The 27,822-nt window shown below is 51.1% G+C and overlaps 2 protein-coding genes across 3 annotated transcripts; both read right to left on the reverse strand.

Moving 5' to 3' along the window:
- Positions 1 to 751: 751 nt before the first annotated feature.
- LOC144735978 (dynactin subunit 5-like) lies at positions 752 to 13,987 on the reverse strand. Of its 2 annotated transcripts, none has more exons than XM_078618580.1 (7): positions 13,816 to 13,987; positions 11,461 to 11,529; positions 9,742 to 9,860; positions 8,498 to 8,609; positions 6,251 to 6,353; positions 3,942 to 4,048; positions 752 to 2,111 (listed from the first exon to the last, which is right to left on the reverse strand). In XM_078618580.1, the coding sequence occupies exons 1-6, from the start codon at positions 13,861 to 13,863 to the stop codon at positions 3,948 to 3,950; spliced, it is 552 nt and encodes a 183-aa protein (XP_078474706.1). In that variant the 5' UTR covers positions 13,864 to 13,987; the 3' UTR covers positions 752 to 2,111; positions 3,942 to 3,947. The 2 variants fall into 2 exon arrangements, with proteins under 2 accessions (XP_078474706.1, XP_078474704.1); XM_078618578.1 differs by having other exon boundaries at positions 752 to 2,605.
- Positions 13,988 to 15,692: 1,705 nt separating this feature from the next.
- Positions 15,693 to 20,326, reverse strand: POLR2F (RNA polymerase II, I and III subunit F). The gene is made up of 5 exons (XM_078618581.1): positions 20,122 to 20,326; positions 18,741 to 18,804; positions 17,143 to 17,273; positions 16,826 to 16,897; positions 15,693 to 16,210 (listed from the first exon to the last, which is right to left on the reverse strand). Exons 1-5 carry the CDS (start codon positions 20,139 to 20,141, stop codon positions 16,120 to 16,122), a joined length of 378 nt encoding a protein of 125 aa, XP_078474707.1. The 5' UTR covers positions 20,142 to 20,326; the 3' UTR covers positions 15,693 to 16,119.
- Between the last annotated feature and the right edge of the window lie 7,496 nt (positions 20,327 to 27,822).

Here is a 27,822-nt window from a genome sequence, read left to right on the forward strand (position 1 = left end):
TCGCATTAACCACAAGGTTTATATTTGGTGTTTGAACATCTCAACTCCTCCTGTTTTATTGGCAGAAAGGGTAAAATCTAGTCTTGTATTTTTTTCCACTCTGATCCTGGCAAAAAGGCCATACTTTTAAATCGCATAGCTGTGTTTATTTTACCAGGCAAAGCTCACGGGCCATCACAAATGATAGCTCAACGAAGTGGCGGCTTCTCATCATCAGGTGGACATCCATAGCAGCAAATAATCTGACCATGGGCGACGTTGTTTCTAAATGTGGTGGGAAAAACCGGAGGATCCGGAGAAAACAATGCACGCGACCACGGGGAGATAAGACGCGCAAACTCCTGAATAAAGACAAGACTGCAGATCTTGGGCAACTGTTGGTAGCGCCGACTCAGAATAAATAATAAAAATAATAGAAATAAAAATTGACGTTTCGGAGGCAACACAAGTCGCCGTCATCAGGTGGGACCGTCACAGCCAGATTTACTGTTACCTACGTGACTTTATCGAAAAAACCTAAGAGTATGAATCCTTGCAGTTACGAAAGCTTCAAATCTAGAATCAGAATCCGATGAGCTATGAAGCTCTTTCTCACCGCCTGTCTGCTGCTGCTGCCTTCCAGCTCTGCCGGAGGTTCCTCGGCGATTGCGAGATGCGGTTTGGTGCAAATGATACGACGCTGCCGTCGATAAAACTCAAACCCATGTGACTCGTGTGGTGCACCGAGCGAGATGAGGCAAGATCCCGAACATCTGATTCCGTTGGCATGTTTAATCGTGATGCTTTCTTTCATAATGGAGGGTTTTTTTTAGTTAGATCGCGTAAATGTGTCATTAAACCCGCCACCACCCGACACGGCCATTTAGTAAGGTTTGTCGCGTAAACAAAACATGCCAATTCGTTACTAGTACATCGCCACCAATGTGTTGGAGAGCAAAGCCACAACATTTACAATCTGAGTACAACGTTTCGCCAGTAATTACAACCGGCATCATCAGGCGATAGACAGATTTGTGGTTTGTACAGCAAATCGGCAGCGGCGGTCGTCATCGTCATCGCGTTCGTGGGGGGCACGTGGTGGTCGACGTTACCCACGGCTCGATTGACAGAGTGCGGAATCGATCGTCCACGGTGGACACAAAAAAAATCTCCGTGCTGCCGGTCGCCGCACACTGCCGTGACGTCGCGCGGAGCGGCCGCAACTTGGACAAAAGGAGACGGGGAAATCGAGAGGAAACGGTACAGAAGAGACGGCTGAAAACGAGAAGGACTCTATATTGGTCAAAATTTAGCATCGACATCTTTACTACCAGCATCATCGTTATCATCATCAGCAGCATCATAAGTAGCTGCATCATAACTCCACGCTGCTGGACAGTCATTTAGATTTTGCACGCACTCACTCGTTCCGTTCGTCCGATCTCGTCGGATATCGGAAGCCAAGCAAGGAGAGTGCTCAGATGGGCAACAACCGCAGTAGGCTGATACACTCACAAAGACCCATCGACTACTCACACAGAGACCCACAGACTCACGCAGAGACCCATAGACTACTCACACAGAGACCCACAGACTCACGCAGAGACGCATAGACTACTCACAGAGACCCATAGTGTGTTGTCCTTCCCCCGCATCTCCGATTAGCACGGTTGGCTACGTAAAGTGCGAAAGAAGTTCAACAAACATACATAATTACCATCAAGATCAACATAATCTACAACCGTCGACATCACTAAGCGTACGATGATGATGCTGCTGCTGCTGGTGATGGCGGTGATGGCGTTGCCGCTGCCGATGAGGTTGCCAGTCGGGAACCGTGACAATTCGTTGAACGAGTCAACGGCGAATCGTTAAAGAACCTTGTAAATTCCACATTCCCGCTGGCAGGAGCAGTGTGTCTCTCCTTCCGCAAGTGAACTCTCGACTGGCGAATTGTTGTTGTTCTCCTCGTTGTCCGGCTTGCGGGTGAAATATTGCGAACAAAAATAAATAAAAACGTCTTGAAGTGCGAGCCGGTTTCATTATTCGCCGCTCCTCACCCGTCGGGGCTTCCTCGACACTCGAGTTGCCACGCAACCGCAAGGACACCAGTTGAGTAGCTCCGCTCCTCACTGGTGGACGGTCAGAGTGGGTGGACATGGGATCACAACCACGTCGGTTAAGGAAACCAGTTGAGTAGCTCCGCTCCTCACTGGTGGACGGTCAGAGGCAGTGGATGGGGCCACGCGACCGCTAACTTGTCGGCAATTGAAGCGATTGCTCGCCACTCCTCGCTTCGTCGGGGGGGGGGGGTCATCCTGGCAAAGTAATCCAACAGCTACTTTATAGAAGCAATAAAAACAGACGTGGTCACAGTCTGCCCCCCCCCCCCCACAACTCCACCCATAGCTAATCAATATGAATACGGTTCATATCGTCATTTACATGCATTTTGCATTATCCGTGGTTTACGTTTGAGCCGTGCCACTCTTACCCCCCCGCCACCGCCCCCACCCCCCTCCCCATGCTCCAAATGGTAATCGAGAGTTGACTCTTGCGACCATTTTACGCGGAGATGTTTTCTTCGAGTTGAACGCAACAAAAAGGCTAACAACAGTCCAAGTTCCTGCAAAACAAAAACGGACAAAACATAAAAAATTTCTAAAAGTTGACATCATCATCAGCTGCATCAGAAGCTCATGCAGCAGCAGCTGCATCGTGATTATTCTGACCAACATCACTGTGTGTAAATAAGGAATCGGCTTTGATCCTTCCTGGCAAGAGCAACACGTGTGTTCAGATGTTCTAACGCCAAACAGACACCGACTGCGAGAAATAGGAAGCCCCTGTTCTTACGTCACCTTTTTTGATGCTCGCAAAAGGGCCCCCCCCCCGCCATAGATAAAGCCGCTCAGGCCCAGCTATTGCCGCTCAGGTATTTGTCTTCGTTGCTGTTCTCTGGTCTAACACCGCTGGTGAGACGAAGCCATCAGGAAGGCTGCCGACACTGGGGTAGGCCCATCAGTTTCAAAGAGAATGCATCATTTTTTATCAGAGCATGTGTCAAAAATAAGAATACGTGTTTAGCCTTTCTGGCAATGAAACAGGAGTTGTGTTAAGATGTTCAAACGGCAAATAGAAACATTTTGCAAGGAATCAACTTACTGCATTAATCACACAAAGTACTTGTGGTGACCATGCAAACATTGTTTGTATTGATTTGGTGTTTGAACATCTTAAAACAACTCCTGTTTTATTATTGCCAGAAAGGGAAACACCTATTCTTATTTTCATCATTTTTGATTCTGGCAAAAGGGGTCCTCCTCTCACAGATATCACTACGTAAACTACAACTGTAACAACATCAACAAAAGTGTGATGATGATGATGCCAGTGATGATGTTGCATTAACTGATGATGAAGATTAACACGTAGGCTTTCGCGACCAATATTATTCATAATAAACCTTTATTATGAATGATGATGAAGATGTTGTTACTACTGCTGATGATGTTGGTAATTATGATGGTAATGCCACTGACGGTAAATCATGTGGCTGCTGATGCTGCTGCTGCCGATTATGGAAATGCTGATGATGATGTTGTCACTGTTGCTACTATCACTGCTGCAAATGATAACTCTGCTGCTTGTGCGATGTCTGCTGCTGATCCCACCGCTTATGTGGTGATGATGATGATGCCAGCCACGATGAGATGGAGATGATGTTGACAACGTTGCAGTTACTGCTGCAGCTGCTGTTGAAACTGATGCTACTGCTGACGGTGATGATGATGACGATGATGGTAGTGATGATGAGCCAACGATGACGACGATGACAATGATGATAAAGCCAACAATGATGATGACGACGACGACAAGGACGGTGATGATGACAATGACGACGACGACAATGGTGATGATGAGCCGACAATGGAGATGATGACGACGAGGGTGACATTCACCTCTTCTCAGTTGACCTGTGAGATGGGCAGGAACCTCTGGTAGTAGCTCTTGGTCACGTCCATCATCAGGTCCTGTGTGCATTCAGGTAGCTCCCCGGTGCACAGTCCTGAACCAAAGGCAAAGATCCCCCGTATAGACTTTACATCTATTTGGGGCAAGTGCTGTTAGCGAGTAGCAGCACCTATGAAGGCCGGCACTGTGGCACACGAGGGGGTGGGTGGCCAGCACCACGCCTGGCCGCCTTTGTCTCCCGAGTAGCGATGCTTACTACACAGCACCAGGTACTCAACCTAAAGGTGGCCCAGGACCGATTAAGATATTCATCAACGGTGTTGACCACAAGTGGGAATCGAACTTGGGTCGCCGGGTTTGGAGCGCATCATTCCCCATCCATCTGATCCATTCGTCATCATTTGCTCTCATACATTTTTCTTTTACCCAATTCACGCATCACAGATTTTGCCCCACTACTTCCTCTCATCTATTTAAATCTCCCTCATCTTCACCACCACACAAGTCGCATGCGCGCGCTGTATCGTTCCTAATGCTCCGGGCGCTACATAAACGACGTTAAGCTAAGACGCGTGCACACACACACACTCGCACCCGCTCACATATAACGACGCAATGCCCAGATCCACAAAGGAGACATCACAGCGACGACGACGACAATGACGATACACTCACTACTCCGCGTGCTCCTGACGCGGTTGTCTGGCCTGACCACCTGACTCTGACACTGGAGTCGTGGCTCTGCATCTACACGAGCAGCCGTACGAAAGACCACGGTTGACCCGGTACTTATTGTTTTAATGGTTCTCATTTTATCCACCTCGGAGGGACAGATGATGGGATGAGTTAACCCATCCCCTGTGTAGCCTTCTGTAGGGCGTCAATGTGGCGAGATGTTAACCACCTCGCCTGGTATGCAGGAGGTCGTGGGTTCGATCCCGACCCTGATGCCTGCTGTACATTTGGAATCTGCGTGTCTCTCTCGCCCCGTGGTCGCGTGGATTTCTCTCCGGGTCCTCGGGTTTTTCCCTCCACAATTGAGAATCAACGTCGCGCGTTGAGAGTGGCGGCTGTAAATGTCCAAAAAGCCGCCGTTTCGTCGCGATATCATTTGTGATAGGCCAGGCCGCTTCTGACAAGACAGCTCGGTAGCTCAGCAGGGCCTCACCTGGTGGAGTGACGCCGACACACGCCCTCGCTTTGCTAACAGCCTTCATTAGTCTTGCGTCACACGGGGAGTTTTGTACATGGCGTTGTAATGCGGTGGTGTTTTTTTTTCTTCTGGAAGATTTGCTGGTTTATCCCAGGATGTTTCTGTTGCGCGTCGTCGCTTGTAGATCTTCTCCGTTCATGTTTTTGTTTGTTGCGGTTGCACCCGACTCACGAGCCGCATGGCTCACAGGGCTAGACCTAATACATGAAACTTGAAACTACTGTGGACACAGCAACGCGATTTCTAGGCCCGGGATTTGGTTCTCAATGCTCCGACTTCGTCCTCTCTCCAAGCGTCCCTCCTTCCCCTCGAACCCCCCCCCCCCCCGCTCTCTCTCAGTGTTCGCTCACCCCCACTTCCCTCGGCCGTTCTCCCTCGTCGACCTCCTCTTCCTCCTGACGGTTGTCCACCATCTCCGCCGACGGTCCACCCTCGTTTCCCCGCCTTTTACACTCGCATTTCTCGTCCAATCGGTTAAACTCTCCGGCCCAAACCCAATCCTCGTTACAGGCCTCTCTGCACCGATCAGAGGCCCTGACGCAATTGCCGACCGTCCGTTTGCGCGCGCACCGCGTCCGGCGAGCGGTCTCTGTTGTTTCCGGCTCTTTACACCGGTAAAGTAAAAAGATAGCTGAGAGTCGATTTATTATTACACGCTTTTATTTAACTCACTCTGTCTGTTGTTGTTGTCGCATCCTCAAATCTTGTAACTCAATTTTAACCCACTTCCCAATGTGGTATCGACTGCAAACTTGGTATACTTATGTCATACTGATGACAATACTATATTCTATCATTAATAATAAAAAAACAATGTATTTAAAAAATATATTTTTTAGATGTTATGTTTCGGCTTGGGTTTAATTGTCCACGCTCAATTGACGTTGGCTGTGAATCACCACGGTCCCTTACGTTATGGCAAGCTTCGGGGCCACTTCCTGCAATCGTGGAGTTCTGCCATTACTAGTACGGTACATTTCATTAAAGCGTGTTTAAAAAAAAGTATTTTTAAAAATGACTTATTACAGTTTAGAGATTGCATCGGCTGCGCGAGTGAAGGCCAAGACGCTCGCCCGCACTCACCGGGGGAGCCGGAGAAGCTGGTGAAGGGAGGCACCACCGTCTCCGGCGGCAGCACCGTCCCATCCTCGATGCGGCAGCAGTCCTTGAGCACGCAGCGCCTGCCCTGCACCGCACACAGCCACACGCAGTAACACACAGACGCACACAGCCACACACAGTCACACACAGACGCACACAGACGCACACAGCCGCACGCAGCCGCACGCAGCCGCACGCAGCCGCACGCAGCCGCACGCAGCCGCACGCAGTCGCACACAGACGCACACAGACACACGCAGTCGCACGCAGACACACGCAGTCGCACGCAGACACACGCAGCCGCACGCAGTCGCACGCAGCCGCACGCAGTCGCACGCAGACACACACAGACGCACGCAGACGCACGCAGTCGCACGCAGTCGCACGCAGTCGCACGCAGACGCACGCAGCCGCACGCAGCCGCACGCAGTCGCACGCAGACGCACGCAGTCGCACACAGACGCACACAGACACACGCATTCGCACGCAGTCGCACGCAGCCGCACGCAGCCGCACGCAGCCGCACACAGACGCACACAGACGCACACAGTCACACGCAGTCGCACGCAGTCACACGCAGTCACACACAGTCGCACACAGTCGCACACAGTCGCACACAGTCGCACGCAGTCGCACGCAGTCGCACGCAGTCACACACAGTCACACAGTCGCACACAGTCACACACAGTCACACACAGTCGCACACAGTCGCACACAGTCGCACACAGTCACACACAGTCACACGCAGTCACACGCAGTCACACGCAGTCGCACGCAGTCACACACAGTCGCACGCAGTCGCACGCAGTCACACACAGTCACACACAGTCGCACGCAGTCACACGCAGCCACACACAGTCGCACACAGTCGCACACAGTCACACGCAGTCACACGCAGTCGCACGCAGTCACACACAGTCGCACACAGTCGCACACAGTCACACGCAGCCACACACAGTCGCACACAGTCGCACACAGTCACACGCAGTCACACGCAGTCACACGCAGTCGCACGCAGTCACACACAGTCACACACAGTCGTACACAGTCACACGCAGCAACACACAGTCGCACACAGTGCCACACAGTCGCACGCAGTCACACACAGTCACACACAGTCGCACACAGTCGCACACAGTCGCACACAGTCACACACAGTCGCACACAGTCACACGCAGCCACACACAGTCGCACACAGTCGCACACAGTGCCACACAGTCGCACGCAGTCACACACAGTCACACACAGTCACACACAGTCGCACACAGTCGCACACAGTCGCACACAGTCACACGCAGTCGCACGCAGTCACACACAGTCACACACAGTCGCACACAGTCACACACAGTCGCACACAGTCGCACGCAGTCACACACAGTCACACACAGTCGCACACAGTCGCACATAATCGCACGCGGTGGCGTCACGCACCGACAACACTCGTGCCTCACAGCGAGCCTATGGCGAGCGGCGCCCGGGTTCAGTTCCAGGCCTGGGTGTGCCTTTCTGCGTGGGGTTTGTACGGTCGCCCCCTGGTCTGCAGTGTGAGAGTACGTGTGTGTGTGTGTAAAAGTACGTGTATGTGAGAGTACGTGTGTGTGAGAGTACGTGTGTGTGCGAGGCACGTGTGTGTGAGTACGTATGTGTGTGAGGGTACGTGTGTGTGTGAGGGTACGTGTGTGTGTGTGTTCGTGTGTGCGAGTGAGTGTACCCAGTGTGGCGTGTAGTAAACATCGCCACTTGGGTGACGAAGGCGGCCGGGCGCGGTGCTGGCCACCCCCCCCCCTCATGTGCCACAGTACGGAGGTGCTGCTACTCGCAAACGGCACTCGCCTCTATGGTCTGATGAAGGTTACTTACACAGGGGATCTTTCTAGGGCAGTTGTCCGGTGAGTGGAGTTCTCCGCACTTGGGCAGTTTGTTTTTACGACCGGACCCGGTTCAGCAGCCGAGGTTTTGCTTCGAATCAGTCGCAGCGGCATTATCTTTTCATCAGACGCGTAACGTCGCTGTGCGCAAGCTACCTGGGCCCGTCGCTCCAAGGCAAAGCAACCCGGACCTTTGTCTCGGCCACACTCGTGCCTGCCCCTCCCTTCCCTCTACGCCTGCGAGACGTGGAGCGCTCCAAAAGGGGCCCCCCGCCTGAGCCCCCCGCCGACCATCCATCCCTCGGGTTTAACCTGCGGACCGGTTCCGTGTCGTCGCCGTGCAGAGGGTGCGAGCACTCACGATGACGCAGTTCTTGCCGATGTGGACGTACGATCCGATCTGCGCGGCGCTGACGACGCAGTCCTCCTCGATGAACACGTGGTCCCCGATGTGCAGAGGGAAGAACGCGACCCTGAGGAGCGCACAAAGGTAAAGGTCCCCCCCCTCCTGTGTAGCCTTGACAGACTTTTGGGGCAATTTCTGTGAGCAAGTAGCACCCGATTCAGATAATTGTCACTGGTGTTGACCGTGAGCGGGAATCAAACTCGGGTCGCCGGGTTCGTAGCGCAGCGTTCACACACACAGACGCTGGATATACACGTATACGCTCTACACTTACAGACAACGATCTCCCTGTGATGCGTTGATGATGGTGGTGGTGATGGTGGTGGTGATGATGTGTAATGTGTCTCACCCCTGGATGATGGTGATGGTAATAATGATGGTAATAATGATGGTAATAATGGTAATTACGACAATGATGATCGTGGTGTTGATGTGTGTAGTATGTGTGAATCTCACACCGTGATGATGTTGGTGGTGATGATGACGACGATGTGTGTAGCGTGCAGGTCTCACCCATTGATTATGGTGATGATGGTCGTGACTGTAATCATGATGCTAATTATGACGGTGGTGATGGTGGCAATAATGGTATCGATGGTAAACATGATGACGGTGGTGATGGTGGTGTTAACGGTAACCATGATGGTAATGATGACGGTGGTGATGGTGGCAATAATGGTGATGGTAATTATGATGATCGTGGTGGTGATGGTAATCATGATGGTAACGACGATGACAGTGGTGATGGTGGTGATGATAATGGTAGTGACGGTAATCATGATGACAGTGGTGATGAAGGTAATCATGATTGCAATGACGGTGGTGGTGGCGATGATAATGGTTGTGAAGGTAATCACGATGACGGTGGTGACTGTGGTGACGATGGTGGTGGTGATGGTAATCATGACGGTGGTGGTGATGGTAATCATGATGGTGGTGGTGATGGTAATCATGATGGTAATGACGATGACGATGGTGGTGACGATGGTGGGGGGTGATGCTAACCACGATGGTAATGATGACGGGGGTGATGATGACGGTGGGGGTGACGGTAATCATGCTGGTAATGACGATGGCGGTGGTGATGGTGGTGATGGTAGTGATGATGGCAACCACGATGGTAATGACGATGGCGGTAACCACGATGGTAATGACGATGACGACGACGGTGGTGATGGCGTGAGAAGTGAGAGAGTCACCCCTTGCTGAACTTCTTGAACGGCGGGCGGATGACGCTGCGGCTCTTGATGACGCAATGTCGCCCGACTCGCACGTTCGCCAGGTCGCCGCGGATGATGCAGTCGTTCATCACGATCGTCTGAGACAGCGGAGACCAATGCACGGTCAGGGGCATAGTACGAGCGTTGTAGACTCACCGTGCTCACGTCTATTAATCCGGTGTTGTTCATTGCAAGGCCCGGAGGCCACTGGCAGACCCTGATGGGCGGTCCCCGACAATACACAAAGAGTGAAAACACCCCACCACCGTCATCATCATCATCATCGTGCTGCTGTCACAAACACCCCAATGGTTTACAATGTGTGGCGGCCCTCCTCACACTGACGATGTCTCATCGGCGAAAGTGGCCCCCAACCCTCGCTGAAAGAAGAACGCTGCTGTTTGTAGTTCCCAGATTTCGAAGACAATTTGGATCCAAAGCATTTCATGTCGCTGCTGCCCCAGAGTGTTTGGAACTGCCGGAGTTTCGTCTCTCAGCATCTGCATTCTGCCACCTCTGCCCTTTGTTTAAACCGAGTCTATTATTCAAATCACTCAATTTTGCTATCATTATTGCGTGCGTTTTTTAAATCTATAATTGTGGAACGCTTCAATGTCGTCTGCCGGCCAAGTCGCCCCTTGATAAAAAAAGAGCTTTTTATCTGTACGGGCTTTAATCGGTGGCAAATATAATCTTCTCATTATGATGCTATCGGGTGATAGTGCGAGTGTTAATACTCATGCTACTAACAGTACTAGTGTTAGTATGAGTGGCAGTGTTACTGCTAACGTATTCGTGTCAAGAGTGTATTCCACGATAACACTACAGTGGAATACACTGGGTTATGTAGCCCGCATGCCCAGCCACCGCATGCCCGAGCAGCTTTTGTTTGGCCGGATAGAGGGGGCTAAACAGGCACAACATGGGTTGGAGAAGAGTTGGACTGATGCGGTACAGGAGGACGTGGAGCTGAGTGGACTTGCCGAAGACCGGTCCCAGTGGGATCAAGATCGGCCTCTGTGGAGGAGGCTCGTGAAGGACGCTGCTGCTACTGGGCAGTTGGAGGCAGTCGCCCTCCAACAACAATGGAGGGCAGAGGAGCGACGCTCACAACGAGCGGAACACCGGGTGGCTATAACACAGCAGGTTGGCACAGTAGGGGGCACAGGTGGTGCATCGGCCAGTCATCTCAGTCGTCTCAGTCAGTCAACCCGTGGCACCTGCTGGGTCTGTCCCGTGACCTCCTGTCAGTGAGTCTTCGACACCGTGGTGGCGTCACCTTCTATTATTGGTGAATGGCGGGTGTTGTTGTAATAGCGTTCAAGTTTATTTTGTTTCAAGAGACCAGGTTGAGTCTCATTTGCAAGAGGGACCTGGGGCATTAGTCCACCAGTAGGCGGGGGGGGCGATGGTTTACCTGTGTACAATCTTCATTGAATACACTTCGGTGTAATTTTCTACTTTAGCGGCCCACTCTTTACCGTCCACTTTTGAACAGAAGGCACGTGGTATTTCGGCGGTAGTAACCAGGGCGGCTGCTGGATATGAACCCTGAACCTCTGCAACAGGCGACTAATCCGTGTGCTGGTATTAGTGCGCGTCTTGGTGCGAGTTCTTCTGCTGTAGCATTAGCGTTAGCTTCAGGGCGATGCGTGTGACCGTTGTGGAAATCACCATAATCATTCGCTACAGACTCACCTTGCCATTCAGGACTATATTCTGGCTCCCGCACAGCACGGACTGTCGACTCACTTTGTTTCCCGAGGCCTGACGAGAGAGAACGGGGAAAAGGGGGTTAGAGCGAGGAGAAATGGACTGGGTCCCGCCATGGCAATGTGGAATTTCCACCGCCGGCGACAGGCAATCGACGGAGATGAATGGTACCTCGCACTTGCTTGAGCCGAAATATTTTGAAGAGACTGATGTGAGTAATTAATCTCAATGGATCTCACCTGATTCAAAGAATCTCAATGTCATCTCACCTGGTTAAATGAAGGACGTGAATCCTGCAGCGCTATGAAGTCGGCCATCCTAAGTTCGATTCGCGATCACATTGCAGAGGCGAGCGACATCTGAACGGGCCCTGGCTCCAGCGTTCCTTCAACCCGCACTGACCAGCGTGGCCAAGTATGGCCAAACCCTCCGTCGCGACTAACACGGAGTGGGGGAGGCTCTCACACGCCTGTCAACCCCTTATCAGTGCCCCGACTTATTAAGACAAATTCAGACCATATTGGTCACACCGTGCCGCTTATAAATCTCAACGTTCATACTAAAATATACACTACACTATACACTACACTATATACTACCATACACTACACTACTATACACTCCACTACTATACACTACTATACACTACACTACTATACACTACACTATATACTACCATACACTCCACTACTATACACTACACTATATACTACCATACACTCCCCTACGATACACTACTATACACTACACTATATACTACTATACACTACACTATACACTCCGCTACAATACACTCCACTACTATACACTACACTATATACTACCATACACTACACTACTATACACTCCACTACTATACACTACACTATATACTACTATACACTACACTACTATACACTACTATACACTACACTACTATACACTCCACTACTATACACTCCACTACTATACACTCCACTACTATACACTCCACTACTATACACTACTATACACTACTATACACTACTATACACTACACTATATACTACTATACACTACACTACTATACACTACACTATATACTACTATACGCTACACTATATACTACTATACACTACACTATATACTACTATACACTACACTATATACTACTATACACTACACTATATACTACTATACACTACAGTATATACTACTATACACTACACTACTATACACTACACTATATACTACTATACGCTACACTATATACTACTATACACTACACTATATACTACTATACACTACACTATATACTACTATACACTACACTATATACTACTATACACTACACTATATACTATTATACACTACACTATACACTACACTATACACTTCTATACACTACACTATACACTACACTATACACTACACTATACACTACTATACACTACACTATATACTACTATACACTACACTATACACTACACTATACACTACTATACACTACACTATACACTACACTACTATACACTACACTACTATACACTACACTATATACTACTATACACTACACTATATACTACTATACACTACACTATATACTACTATACACTACACTATACACTACTATACACTACACTATACACTACTATACACTACACTATATACTACTATACACTACACTACGACGTACCTGTCAATCCCTTATCAGTGCCCTACCTCATTACAGACCGTATTGGTCACCCCGTGCAGCTTATAAATCTCAACGCTCAGTCTACAAAGTCCCATCACAAGGGGAGAAACACAAAGACACTTTTTTGCTGCCCGTATATAAACGTATGGACGTGAAAACTAAAATTCCCCTGCACAAGAATACGGGGTAAACCGTGTGGGTTGACAGCTATGTGAATGGCCAGCACCATGCCCGACCGCCTTTGTCTCCCCTGTGGCGATGTTAACACACTGCATCAGGTACCCATTTGAGGCGGAGTCGACCTAGGAGATGCCCAGGACCCATTACGATATTCATCACCGGTGGTGTTGACCACAAGTGGGAATCGAACTCGGGTCGCCGGGTTCGTAGCGCAGCGTGGCGCTAACCGCTGCCCCACCGCTCCCCGCGGTGTTCACCGGCACAAGTCCATTAAAAACAACAACACATCACAAATATCCTTCCAAAACAGACACGCATGGACCGACGTTGCTCGTAAATTAACGGCGCATCAATTAACGCGTTGATAGCGAAACGTTGCATCGTTAAAGGTTCTTTTAGTTTAACGATTTAAAGAGTTTAGGGCGTGGGACCTGGGACTAGCTCGCCATAGGCCCCCGTTGACTTGGAAGCAAACAAAAAAAGTCGAAAGGCGTAAACGACTCAACTGTCTCGATGTACTCGGCCTTGACGTAGAATATGTCGGAGAGTTCCATGGTTAGTCTACAATAAACAACAACAATGTAGCGGCTGCGCTAAAAAAAACAAATTAATAATCGGCGCGTTCAGAGTCTGCGGTGTTTATGGAGGGAGGCGGGGTGGTCCCAGTCCCACCCGAAACGGTTCCGTCGGAAACGCGGCTGGAGTCAATTGAGGAGCCGGTATGAAAAATAAGTTCCGGCTCTTCCAATGTGATTTTCCGTTTCACGATAACACAAAAACAATTTTTGGTAAAGGCGCGGCCCCTGCAATTGCCCGCTGACACGAGGTCACGACGCCCACGGAATGTCTCACCCACGCGTCCCTCTCTCTCGCGGTGTTTAATCACAGCAGGATAACATCAGTGGCTTGCTGTTAGGAGCATCTGAACCGTTCCTCGGGTGTTTCCATCCTTCAACCAAACCTGCAATGACCCGGATCGGTGAAGTATGGTGAAATGCTGTTGGCGAGTAGCACCTATGAAGGCCGGCACGACACACAACGGGGTGGGTGGCCAGGACCACGCCCAACCGCCTTTGTCTCCCCTAGTGGCGACGTGTACACATCGCACCAGGTACTCATTTGAAGCTGGGTCAACCTAGGGGAGGCCCAGAACCAGTTCAGATAATCGTCACCCGTGTTGGTTGCCATGAGCTGGAATCGAACTCGGGTCGCTGGGTTCGTAGCGTGGCGGGACCGCTCGCCACACGCGATCTACTCACTCACATCCACTCAACACAGTGCATGTCATCAATGTCTCATCCACCGACCCATTTACTCACTCACCACACTGCTAAACACATTTGTATAATTACACGCTTTCTATGAACTCACTCTGTCTGTTGTTGTCGTATCCTCAAATCTTGTAACTCAATTTTAACCCACTTCCCAATGTGGTATCGACTGCAAACTTGGTATACTTATGTCATACTGATGACAATACTATATTCTTTCATAAAAAAATATATATTTTTAAACATTTTTTTTTATGTTATTTTTCGGCTTGGGTCTAATTGTCCACGGTCCCTGACGTTATGACAAGCTTCGGGGCCACTTCCTGGAGTCGTGCAGTTCTTCCATTACTAGTACATTTCATAAAAGCGTGTTTAAAAAAAAGTGTTGTCAAATATTACTTACTGATTTATTTTGCCAGGTAAGGCCCACTGAGCTATGTAGCTCTTTTTCAGAATCGACCCGGCTATCACAAATGGTAGCTCAAGCGACTTACTGTGCGGCAATTTATCGCAGCCCAAATACTCAAAAAACGCGTGACGTTGATTCTAAATGTAGAGGGAAAACCCGGACGACCCGGGGAGAAAGACACGCAAACTCCAAATATACAGCAGCAGGCGGCGTCAGGGTCGGGATCTAACCCACGACCTCCTGTATACCAGGCGAGGTAGTTAACATCTCCTAGCCACCGTGATGATGAGAGACACGCAAACTCCAAATATACAGCAGCAGGCGTCAGGGTCGGGATCGAACCCACGACCTCCTGTATACCAGGCGAGGTAGTTAACATCTCCTAGCCACCGTGATGATGAGACACGCAAACTCCAAATATACAGCAGCAGGCGTCAGGGTCGGGATCGAACCCACGACCTCCTGTATACCAGGCGAGGTAGTTAACATCTCATCACCAGAGGGCTCCAACTCACAAAACCTCTCTGCGTCTCTTGCAATGAATCACTGTCATTTCTTCCCAATCCTTTTTCCCAAGGCTCTTAACGAGGTTGCTCAGTTCAAGGGACGTGTTCACTATTGTCTGACACCTTCAATAGTTGTTCAATAGGGCAGCAGATGGTCAATTTCATTTGCACAGCTGAGAGAACATGGGACCCAAGGCTGATTTTTAAAAATGTTTATTTTCAAAAAAGATTACAACGATACAACTTGTCAAATTCCGAAATGTACAATTCTTGATGAGTTTTTGTTTAATTTAATATGATGCGTAAAAGTCTACACAACACTAAAACTTGCATATCCTGAGACCCGGTCTCCTGGAGGCGAGTCTCAAGATCCCGAGACCCGGTCTCCTGGAGCCGAGTCTCAAGACGCTGAGACCCGGTCTCCTGGAGCCGAGTCTCAAGACACTGAGACCCGGTCTCCTGGAGCCGAGTTTCAAGACCCTGAGACCCGGTCTCCTGGAGCCAAGTCTCAAGACACTGAGACCCGGTCTCCTGGAGCCGAGTCTCAAGATGCTGAGACCTGGTCTCCTGGAACCGAGTCCTGACCCTCCATCCCCATGAATCTGAATAACCATGTGTGTGTGTTCAGTCCGTGACTATGAGTTCATCCACTCCCCAGTCTTCGTAGCTCCCGTCGGGCAGATACCTCCTGATGATGATGGGTATTTTCCGAGCCCTGCAAATGCACACGAGGATTTAGGGATTTGCCTGTGGAGTGGTGCACACATCAATGCGTACAGCTCAACGCACCTGACATCACCTCTCGTGTGTCAACCAACCAGAGGTCGCATACGGGTTTTGATTACTTACCCGTACCCGGCCGCACCAGGGTCGCAAACGGGGTTTTGATTCCGGGTACGGGTAGCCGGGTATCGGGTAGGGTACGGGTATCGGGTACCCGATGGCGACCTCTGCAACCAACCCAATGCCCTGCTGCAGTCTAGGCCTAGGGGACCCCCAGTGGCAGCTGTTCCTTTTATTGGACTCAAGAGAATCTCAGCAGCGCCAGCTGAGCATCTCCGACACGGCCATTAATCATCGCTGTCAACCCCTGATCAGTGCCCTAACTTATTACAGACAAATTCAGACCTTGTTGGTCACCCCGTGACCTTATAAATCTCAACGTTCATACTACAAAGTCCAATCACAAACAAATAGATTTTAAAAAATGTGCCCGTATTCAAACGGCTGTACGCCATATTAACCTGAAAACTCAATTTCCCTGTACAAGAATACGGGGTAAACCGAGTGGGTTGACAGCTATGCATCATGAACCCCTGGTTCGACTCACTTGAGTTCCTTGATAGCGATCTGCAGTGGATCGGTTTCCCCTTCCAACTCCACCATGACTGGGGCGCACATGCTGCTCACACACACAGCACGAAGACAAAGATCCCCGTATAGCATTAACAGACCGCTGGGGCAAATGCTGTTGGCGAGTAGATTTACCAAGGCCGGCACGGCACACGAGGTGGCGGGTGGCCAGCACCACGCCTGGCCACCTTCGTCTGCCCGGTGGCGACGTTTACACACCGCGACCAGGTACTCATTTGAGGCCGAGTCGACCTAAGAGGGCCCCGGGACCAGTCTTTGCCGTGCGAGACTCACGCGATCTGCAGGGCGCGGGTGCCCAGGACTCGTGCCCTCTCGTACTTGGTCATGTACGGAGTGGTGATTCTCTTCGCTGCCCCTGGGGTCCCATCTCCCGCAGCGAGCACCTCCACTCTCTCCTCGCCCTCCTGCTCACACACGGGCAGCAGACAGAGAGACACAACACACACACAGGGATACGCGCCATGTAGATAGGGTCACTCTGGGACGCGCACACACACACGTGAGGAAAGAGATGGACACGTGGGGAGACACTGGGGGATACTGGCGGGGCGGACGCGGAGAGACTTGGTGGCACGTGGAAAAACACGGGGGGAGAGTGGTCACGGGGAGGTCATGGGAGACATAGCGAGGTGAAGGAAGACACAGGGAGATGAAGGGAGACACAGGGAGATGAAGGGTGACACAGTGAGATAGGAGACACAGTGAGATGAGGGGAGACACAACGGGGCAGAGGGAGGGACAGGGATTTTATGAGGGAGACAGGAACTTGATGGGAGACACAGAGAGATGTGGAGGGAGACACAGTGATATAGGAGACACAGTGAGATGGAAGGGAGACAGGGTGATGGAAGGAGACACAGTGAGATGAAGGGAGACACAGCGAGGCAGAGGGGACAGGGATTTTAAGAGGAAGACATGAACTTGATGGGAGACACAGGGAGATGAAGGGAGACACAGGGAGATAGGAGACACAATGAGATGGAAGGGAGATAGGGAGATGAAGGGTGACACAGTGAGATAGAAGGGAGATAGGGAGATGAAGGGTGACACAGTGAGATGGAAGGGAGACAGGGTGATGGAAGGAGACACAGTGAGATGAGGGGAGACACAGCGAGGCAGAGGGAGGGACAGGGATGTGAAGAGGGAGACAGGACCTTGATGGGAGACACAGGGAGATGAAGGGTGACACAGGGAGATAGGAGACACAGTGAGATGGAAAGAGACACAGGGAGATGAAGGGTGACACAGTGAGATGGAAGGAAGATAGGGTGATGGAAGGAGACACAGTGAGATAGGAGACACAGTGAGATGAGGGGAGACACAGCGAGGCAGAGGGAGGGACAGGGATGTGAAGAGGGAGACAGGACCTTGATGGGAGACACAGGGAGATGAAGGGTGACACAGGGAGATAGGAGACACAGTGAGATGGAAAGAGACACAGGGAGATGAAGGGTGACACAGTGAGATGGAAGGAAGATAGGGTGATGGAAGGAGACACAGTGAGATAGGAGACACAGTGAGATGAGGGGAGACACAGCGAGGTAGAGGGAGGGACAGGGATTTTAAGAGGGAGACAGGAACTTGATGGGAGACACAGGGAGATTAAAAGGGAGACACAGGGAGATAGGAGACACAGTGAGATGGAAGGGAGACAGGGTGATGGAAGGAGACACAGTGAGATGAGGAGAGACACAGCGAGGCAGAGGGACGGACAGGGATTTTAAGAGGGAGACAGGAACTTGATTGGAGACACAGGGAGATGTGGAGGGAGACACAGGGACGTGGAGGGAGACACAGGACAGCGAAGGTGATACGAGGATACACGACACTGGGACGAGGTGAGAGGGAGACGCTCATGGCGATGCCGTCACCTCCTCGGCATTGTCGAGGTCGTCCATCGCCTCCTCATCTTCAGCAAAATCATCTCCATCGAAACTGCAGGCGGAGACGCGGGGCGCAGAGGGGAGGCAGCGCGCACGGATCTTATTATCAACGACGGCCGTAAACAGTCCACTCATCTTCTTGGTTCTTTCGGTAAAGTCACGTAGAAGGGAAGTAATAAAATAATAAAAATAAAACATAATAAAATTATTCTCACGACGTTTCGGCCACAACGCAAGCAGCCGTCCTCAGGTGAAAACCAGGTCCGTCGAGGCGACAGAGTCTGAATGAGACACATTCAGAGACACATTCAGACTCTGTCGCCTCGACGGACCTGGTTTTCACCTGAGGACGGCTGCTTGCGTTGTGGCCGAAACGTCGTGAGAATAATTTTATGTTTGATTAATTTTATTATGTTTTATTTTTATTATTTTATTACTTCCCTTCTACGTGACTTTACCGAAAGAACCAAGAAGATGAATCCCTGCAGTCACGAAAGCTTTAAATCAAAACAGTCCACTGCTGAATGAAGACATCCGCTAGCCATCACCACCCAGCAACTAAACTATAAAACTAAACGAGTGTTGATTTATTTGACCAGGTTAAGGCCCCCGCTGGGCTGTGTAGCTCTTTCTTCAGACCTGGCCCACGAATGATCGCCCAACCTTGTGCCTCGTCACGTGGAAATGTTTAGCTGCTAAACACTCTGACAGGCGTGGTGTTGATTGTAAATGTGGAGGGGAAAACCGGAGGACCCGGATAAAAATCCACACGACCACGGGGAGAGAGAGACGCAAACACCAAATATACAGCAGCAGCAGCAGGCGTCAGGGTCGGGATAGAACCCACAACCTCCTGCATACCAGGCGAGGTAGTCAACATCTCATAGCCACCGTGGTGATGATGAGAGAGACACGCACACTCCAAATATACAGCAGCAAGCGTCAGGGTCGGGATGGAACCCACGACCTCCTGTACACCAGGCGAGGTAGTAAACATCTCATAGCCACCGTAAAGCCTGACTGACCGACTGTTGTTTAACTTGGGGGGGTTGACTGACCGACCGAAGTTGTTTAACTCTGGGGGGTGTTGACTGACTGACCGACTGTTGTTTTACATCAATTCCCCAGCCCCGGGGCCTACACGCGGAGGCGTCTCTCTGTCGCAGCCGCCAAACACCGCGGGCCCCCCACACAACCAGGCCGCGTGTGGGCACACACACAGAGACACACTCTCACAGACACAGAGACACACTCACAGAGACACACACACACAGACACACACACACTCACAGAGACACACACACACAGACACACACACACAGAGACACTCACACCACACACAGAGACACACAGAGACACAGACACTCACTTGTCTTCGTTGTCCGACATGGCTCCGACGAGAGACGAGGCAAATCACTTGCAGGATAACAAATTGTTGTTGTATTAAACCGAGTAATTCGGCGCGTTGTTGTTTAGTTTCTAATTGGCAGGCCGAGCCGCTTGTCTGCCCAAGCACGTGGAGGTGGAGGGCGATGGAGGAGGCTGACCACGGGGCGGGGCTAAAGGCCGCGGGGCGGGGCTAGAGGATACGGGACGGGGCTAGAGGATACGGGGCGGGGCTAGATGCCAGGGGGCGGGGCTAGAGGTCGCGGGGCGGGGCTAGAGGATACGGGGCGGTGCTAGAGGCCGCGGAGCGGGGCTAGAGGATACGGGGCGGGGCTAGATGCCAGGGGGCGGGGGTAAAGGTCGCGGGGCGGGGCTAGAAGATACGGGGCGGGGCTAGAGGCCGCGGGGCGGGGCTAGAGGTCACGGGGCGGGGCTAGAGGCCACGGGGCGTTCTGTGGGTGGCGACGTTTCGGGCAAGGCCCCTTCGCATAAGAATAGGCGTTTTACCCTTTCTGGCAAGTCGAATAGGCGGTGGTTAAGATGTTAAAACAACAAACTCATGTCTGCGTTAACCACACGGTACTTGTGATGAACATGTAAAACAATAAACATGCTCTGATAGTATATGATGCGTTGTCTTTGAAACTGATTAGTTTTATTGCATTTCTTTGTTTTATTGCATTTTTTTCTTTTCATGTTCACCACAAGCAGTGTGTGTGGTTAATGCAGTAACATGATTCCTTGCAAAAAAGGTTTCAGTTTGGCGTTTTAACATCTTCACACAACTTTTATTGCCAGAAAGGGTAAAACCTATTCTTATATTAATTCTAGATTTGAAGTTTTCGTGACTGTAAGGATCCATACTTTTAGTTTTTGTCGGTAAAGTCGAGTAGGCAAAAAATGAAATAAATTAAAATGAAAACAACAAAATTTAAGCAATTTTGCTATGGCGGTACCACCTGAAGACGGAGGCTTGTGTTGCTTTCGAAACGTCGTGATTTTATTTGTTTTCATTTTAATTTATTTTATTTTTTACTACGTTGCTAAACCCAAAAAAACAGAAAGTACTATTATTATATTTTTATACACTCACAAGAGTGACCCCTTCCTCGAGATTGCACAAATTAGCTGCTGCTGCTGCGTTGGCGATGTCGCACACGGTTAATGTTGTTGTATAAAAGACACCTGGGAGCCAGAAATCGTTCTGATTGAAAGGGGGTCAAATACTTATTTCCCTCATTAAAATGGAAATCAATTTACAACATTTTTGACATGCGTTTTTCTGGATTTTTTTGTTGTTATTCTGTCTCTCACTGTTCAAATAAACCTGCTATTGAAATTATAGACTGATCATTTCTTTGTCAGTGGGCAAACGTACACAATCAGCAGGGGATCAAATACTTTTTTTCCCTCAATGTAGCTCAGTTGGCTTTACCTGGTAAAATAAAACAAATAGTTTACTTTTTGGTCCAGTCGATGATAGCCGTGCAATTGTATTGGAGACTCATTATGCTGATCAGAGCCCTCCAGTTATTCCCCTCCACATTTAGAATCAACATGCGTTTAGAGCATTTGGCTGCTATAAATGTCCACGTGATAAGCCACCTTTGGCCAGGTCGTTTCTGAAAAATAAGCCAAATTGCTCAGTGGGGCCTTACGCTGGTAAAATTCGTTAACTTAACACGTAGGCTTTCGCGACCAATTTTTTCGGGGGTTAGATTGCGTAAAAATAAATGCGTCATTAAATCCGCCACCACCCGACACAACCAATTAGTAAGGTGTGTCAAGTTAACAGAACATGCCAATTGGTTACTAGTACTGGTAGGAACCTCCTGGTTCCACCAGCCCACAGGGGATTATTGTGTCTGTCCGTCGTGCATCAAAAAATGAGAGGGGTGGGGCTGGGTGGAGAGGGGAGGGTGGGGAGGGGCTGGGTGGGGAGGGAGGGGCTGGGTGGGGAGGAGAGGGTGAGGAGGGGCTGGGTGGGGAGGGTGGGGATGGGTGGGAGGGGAGGAGCTGGGTGGGGAGGGTGGGGAGGGGCTGGGTGGGGAGGGTGGGGAGGAGCTGGGTGGGGCTGGGTGGGGGGTGGGAGGGGTGGGGCTGAGTGGGGAGGGGCTGGTCACCCCGTGGTGCCCTTATACAACTCAACGTTTAACCTACTCACGCCGGCTTGTGCCCGCCCTCACAGTCGGGCATATTTGCGGAATACACCACGCCGCCGTTGACCCTGGCCATTGACCGAGCAACCCAACGTTCCTACCAGCTCCCTCCGCAGGAATGTGTGTTGGAGAGAAAATCCACAAAATTTACAATCTGAGCCATAATTGTGGATTTTATTTACTTTGAAAGCGCTGCGCGATGAGCCTCGAAACTCGTCGTGGTGTTTTGACAGATCACCGCTAGAGGGCAGCACAGCCTCACTGCATTTGAGAACGACTCGTTCGTGCTCATTTTGCTGTCCTTCCACTGCTGGATGAAGGCCTCTCCCCTAGCCATCACCGCCCAGCGCCTGCTCGACACACGCTCCATCTCCCCAGTGTCCGACCTATCCCCTGGCTGCCCCTCCGCCACTATCCAGAGCACGGCTGGCTACGTACGGTGCGAAAGAAGTTCAACATACAAACGACTATATGCTACACTTATATACTACACTGCTATACACTACACTGCTATACTACACTACTATATACTACACTGCTATACTACACTACTATATACTACACTGCTATACTACACTATACACTACAGTACGATATACTACACACTACACTACTATATACTACACTGCTATAAACTACACACTACACCACTATACACTACACTACCTATACACTACACCACTATACAACATTGAGAACACATTTCTTTAGAACTGCTTGTTGTTGCGTGTAGTTTGTCCGATTAGCCACGGTTGTCTACGTACGGTGCCCAAGAAGTTCAACTTGCGTTCGAGCATGGATCGATCATGGATCAAGCCGTGATGTTTTAAATACATGTGCCTATGTGTTTGAGTATGGATCAATCACGGATCAAGCTTTGTATTCTTAAAAATAGGTCGATTCCCGTTTAATCGAGCATTGGGATCGTAACAAAATACGTCCATTCCCGTTCCACTCATCCTTGTACGGACAAAGCCACGCCCGATGGCACCACGAATGGGCCTGTGACATTGAAGCGCGTCACTTATTCATTGCGCTCGTGTATAAATAGCAGCTTGCAGATGAGTGCGTGACGTGGCAAAGGCGAACATCCTGAGAAGTCAGGTGGCGGTGGGAGGGGGGGGGGATTCGTGGGAGGGGGGGGGGTTCGTGCCCCCCCCCCCCCCTGGGACCCCCCCTGGGACCTGTGCTCCGAGTTCTCAGCTGTAAACAGACTGGACGCGATTGAGCGACCGGCTCTCACGGAGTGAAACGGCAACAACAACAACAGTAACAGCAGCACGTGTTTCGTGGGAATCTGTCACTGCCGGGCTATTCGTAGCGCGAGTTGTGTTGTGGGTCAGTGTGGGTGCGCGTGTGTATGTGTGTGTGTCTTCTTCCGTTGGGGGGGGGGGGGTAGAGCTTTGTGACGTCATATTTGAAGGGGGGGGTCTGATTTTTTGTGACGCCGCGTGACGAGGGGGGGGGGTAAAAAATTGTCCAAAATCGCGTGACGTCATTTATGGACGGCCCCTTGGGGCGCGCGGCGTGCGCTCGCGAGGTCCCTCGAATCGGTGGGGGCGGCACAATGGAAGAGCGCCGTGCGGGAATCTTCCCTGGCGCCGCCGCCGCCGCTCCGCGCGAAAGCTGCGTCATGGGGTCCTCCCTCTCTCTCTCGGCCGTCGTTCTGCCGTCCCTCCGACAACGTGGCGGCTCTCACGGTGGGGGGGGGGGGGTACCTGTTGCTGGCTTGGAACAGCGAGGCCGGCCTGCTCGCGATGAGACGAGGCAGCTTCGGAAGATGTGTCGTGGGGAAGAAACAAAAATAGACAAAATTGCCTCCCGCGAACTTAAACCCGCGTTTCCACGACGTCAAAACACATCGTGGCCGGGTTTTGAAACAACATGACCTAACTGGTGACCAAAATCGCGGGAAGCTCGCGACAGGGTAGGCTCCAATGTCGCGTTTGTTCGTCGTGTTTCCCAGAGACTGTGGTGCCTCTTGTGGGTTTGAGATCCTTGTTGGAGCCGAGTCTCACGGCCCTGAAACCCGCCTTCCTGGAGCCGAGTCTCAAGACACTTGAGACCCGGTCTCCTGGAGCCGAGTCTCAAGACCCTGAGACCCGGTCTCCTGGAGCCGAGTCTCAAGACCCTGAGACCCAGTCTCCTGGAGCCGAGTCTCAAGACACTTGAGACCCGGTCTCCTGGAGCCGAGTCTCAAGACCCTGAGACCCGGTCTCCTGGAGCCGAGTCTCAAGACCCTGAGACCCAGTCTCCTGGAGCCGAGTCTCAAGACCCTGAGACCTGGTCTCCTGGAGCCGAGTCTCAAGACCCTGAGACCCAGTCTCCTGGAGCCGAGTCTCAAGACCCTGAGACCCGGTCTCCTGGAGCCGAGTCTGAAGACACTTGAGACCCGGTCTCCTGGAGCCGAGTCTCAAGACACTGAGACCCGGTCTCCTGGAGCCGAGTCTCAAGACCCTGAGACCCAGTCTCCTGGAGCCGAGTCTCAAGACCCTGAGACCCCGTCTCCTGGAGCCGAGTCTCAAGACACTGAGACCCGATCTCCTGGAGCCGAGTCTCAAGACACTGAGACCCGTCTCAGACACTGAGACCCGGTCTCCTGGAGCCGAGTCTCAAGACACTTGAGACCCGGTCTCCTGGAGCCGAGTCTCATCAGTGGGGTGGGGGGCCCTAGACTCAGGCATTCCATCTCCCACCCTCTCACTCGAAAATTAAATCACGAACTCGCTCACCACCCCTCCACCACCCTCTCAACCGCTCACTCAACCACCCTCTCAACCACTCACTCGACCATTCACTCAACCACTCACTCAACCACCCTCTCAACCACTCACCCACCCACCCTCTCAACCACTCACTCACTCAACCACTCACTCAACCACCCTCTCAACCATTCACTCAACCACTCAACCACCCTCTCAAACACCCACTCAACCACCCTCTCAACCACTCACTCAACCACTCACTCAACCACCTCTCAACCACTCACTCAACTACCCTCTCAACCACTCACTCAACCACCCGCTCAACCACTCACTCAACCACTCACTCAACCACCCGCTCAACCACCCTCTCAACCACTCACTCAACCACCCGCTCAACCACCCTCTCAACCACTCACTCAACCACCCTCTCAACCACTCACTCAACCACTCACTCAACCACTCACTCAACCACCTCTCAACCACCCTCTCAACCACTCAATCAACCACTCTCAACCACTCACTCAACCACCTCTCAACCACCCTCTCAACCACTCAATCAACCACTCACTCAACCACCCTCTCAACCACTCACTCAACCACCCTCTCAACCACTCACTCAACCACTCACTCAACCACCCTCTCAACCACTCACTCAACCACTCACTCAACCACCTCTCAACCACCCTCTCAACCACTCACTCATCCACCCTCTCAACCACTCACTCAACCACCTCTCAACTACCCTCTCAACCACTCAATCAACCACTCACTTAACCAACCTCTCAACCACTCACACAACCACTCACTCAACCACTCAATCAACCACCCTCTCAACCACTCAATCAACCACCCTCTCAACCACCCTCTCAACCACCCTCTCAACTACTCACTCAACCACTCACTCAACCACCCTCTCAACCACCCGCTCAACCATTCACTCATCCACCCTCTCAACCACTCACTCAACCACTCACTTAACCACCCTCTCAACCACCCGCTCAACCACTCACTCAACCACCCTCTCAACCACCTTCTCAACCACTCAATCAACCACCCTCTCAACCACCCGCTCAACCACCCACTCTCATTGACTTAACACTTTAAATCGCCAACAACCTCGCTCGCTTATACCCTCACCGACGCTCCATCTCCAACCGCCAGGTAGATCGCTCACTTGCGCATTCATTCAGCAGAGGTGTAGAGCACATGAAGGGTTTTAGTGGGGGGCGCAGCTCCTTTAATCACATTGTGAGTAGAGTTTCTGGAGGTAGAGCGTCACATGTCTCCCATGGTTCCACGGAACGGGCAACTGTGGGCCAACTCAAGTTGAGCCAGAGGGGACCTGCCGTCTTCCAGAGCTCGAGCGGAAACGGAGGACCTTGGGAGCCCGCGAGTGTGATGTTGAAGTTGACCGAGGATTTGTGTTGGAGACCTGTTGGAGTGAAGGGACTGGAGAATTGGGGGTGACTTGGTCTCGCACCTCGGGAAAGACAAAAAGAGACACCCAGACCCCGGGGCTTGAACCGGGATCCTAAACAGTGCTGGGTCAGTGTCTCCAACATGGCCATTATGAACCGTCAGAGACACACACACCGGGGCTGGAACCCAGAGTCTCACAATCGCCGGGTCAGTGTCTCCAACATGGCCATTGTGAACCGTCAGACACACACACCGGGGCTGAAACCCAGGGTCTCAGAATATCTGGGTCAGTGTCTCCAACATGGCCATTGTGAACCGTCAGAGAGAGAGACACACAAACACAACCAGGCCCAGGCGTTGAACTCAGGATTGTAGGTGATAACCGGCTCTCTGTGTGTTGTTTCTGGTGTGGTTGTTGATTTTGTTGTTGTTGGCGTTGTTTTTGTTGTTGGTGTTGATTTTGTTGGTGGTGTCGTTGATTTTTATGTCTGTTTTGTTGTTGATGGTGTTGTTTTTGTTGTTGGTGGTGGTGTTGTTGTTGTTGTTGTTGATGATTTTGTCGGTGTTGTGTTTGATTTTGTTGTCGTTTTGGCTTTGTTGATGATTATGTTGGTGTTGTTGTTGGCGTTGTTTTTGTTGTTGATTTTGTTGGTGGTGTCGTTGATTCTGATGTCGGTTTTGTTGTTGATGGTGTTGTTGTTTTTGCTGTTGTTGATGGTGTTGTTGTTTTTGCTGTTGTTGGTGGTGTTGTTGTCCCCCCCACCGTCTACGCACGAAGCTGCCCCCTCAGGGACCGCCGGGCGCGTTTGAACTCTAAGGCGGCGCGAGAAGAGAGAAAAGCACCGTGAAGACGTTCGGCACGATGAGCGGGGTTCGACATTTGTCTTTATTACGTGATTGTCTTTATTAGTTCAAATTAAGAAGACCTTAGGAGGTGGTGGTGGTGGTGGTGGAGGAGGTGGGGGGGAGAACAACAAAAATAAACACCACCGTTGAGTTAGTGATTAAATACCTTTCACACAAAAAAGGTAACGATCTTTTGTAAACAAACGAAACGAAGTAATCCCGCTCACGTCTCTAACGAGTCATGTAGAACCCTAGAAGGCAGAGGGAGCCCGCGGCGCAAGCGAGCGGCGGGCCACGCCGCCAGGCGGAATCGAAATTCCGACCGCTGGAGGAATCCGATGAGCTATAAAGCTCTTTGTTAGTTATTTTAAACAGATGTTCCAGTAGGTCCCCACCCCCCGTGCATCCCGCACAGCGCCGTCGGCTGCACGGTGCTAAAGGCGCAGCACTGGCAAGCGCTCATCACGCCCGCCTGCCCACCAGCCACCGCTACCACCACCACCACTACCACCACCAGCAACACCACCACTACCACCACCACCGCCATCACCACCG

This window comes from Lampetra planeri, chromosome 58 (assembly GCF_965212315.1).
Source record: "Lampetra planeri chromosome 58, kcLamPlan1.2.h2, whole genome shotgun sequence".
Classification (NCBI taxonomy): Eukaryota; Metazoa; Chordata; class Hyperoartia; order Petromyzontiformes; family Petromyzontidae; genus Lampetra; species Lampetra planeri.

Coding starts and splice junctions, on each gene's coding strand:
- LOC144735978 (XM_078618580.1), bottom strand. CDS start 13,863: ATGGAACTCTCCGACATATTCTACGTCAAGGCCGAGTACATCGAGACA. Junction 11,530..13,815: donor AGGCCGAGTACATCGAGACA/GTTGAGTCGTTT, acceptor CTCTCTCGTCAG/GCCTCGGGAAACAAAGTGAG. Junction 6,354..8,497: donor TCGGCAAGAACTGCGTCATC/GTGAGTGCTCGC, acceptor TGTGCGGTGCAG/GGCAGGCGCTGCGTGCTCAA.
- POLR2F (XM_078618581.1), bottom strand. CDS start 20,141: ATGTCGGACAACGAAGACAA. Junction 17,274..18,740: donor ACCTCGACAATGCCGAGGAG/GTGACGGCATCG, acceptor GTGTGTGAGCAG/GAGGGCGAGGAGAGAGTGGA. Junction 16,211..16,825: donor ATCGCTATCAAGGAACTCAA/GTGAGTCGAACC, acceptor GTGCATTTGCAG/GGCTCGGAAAATACCCATCA.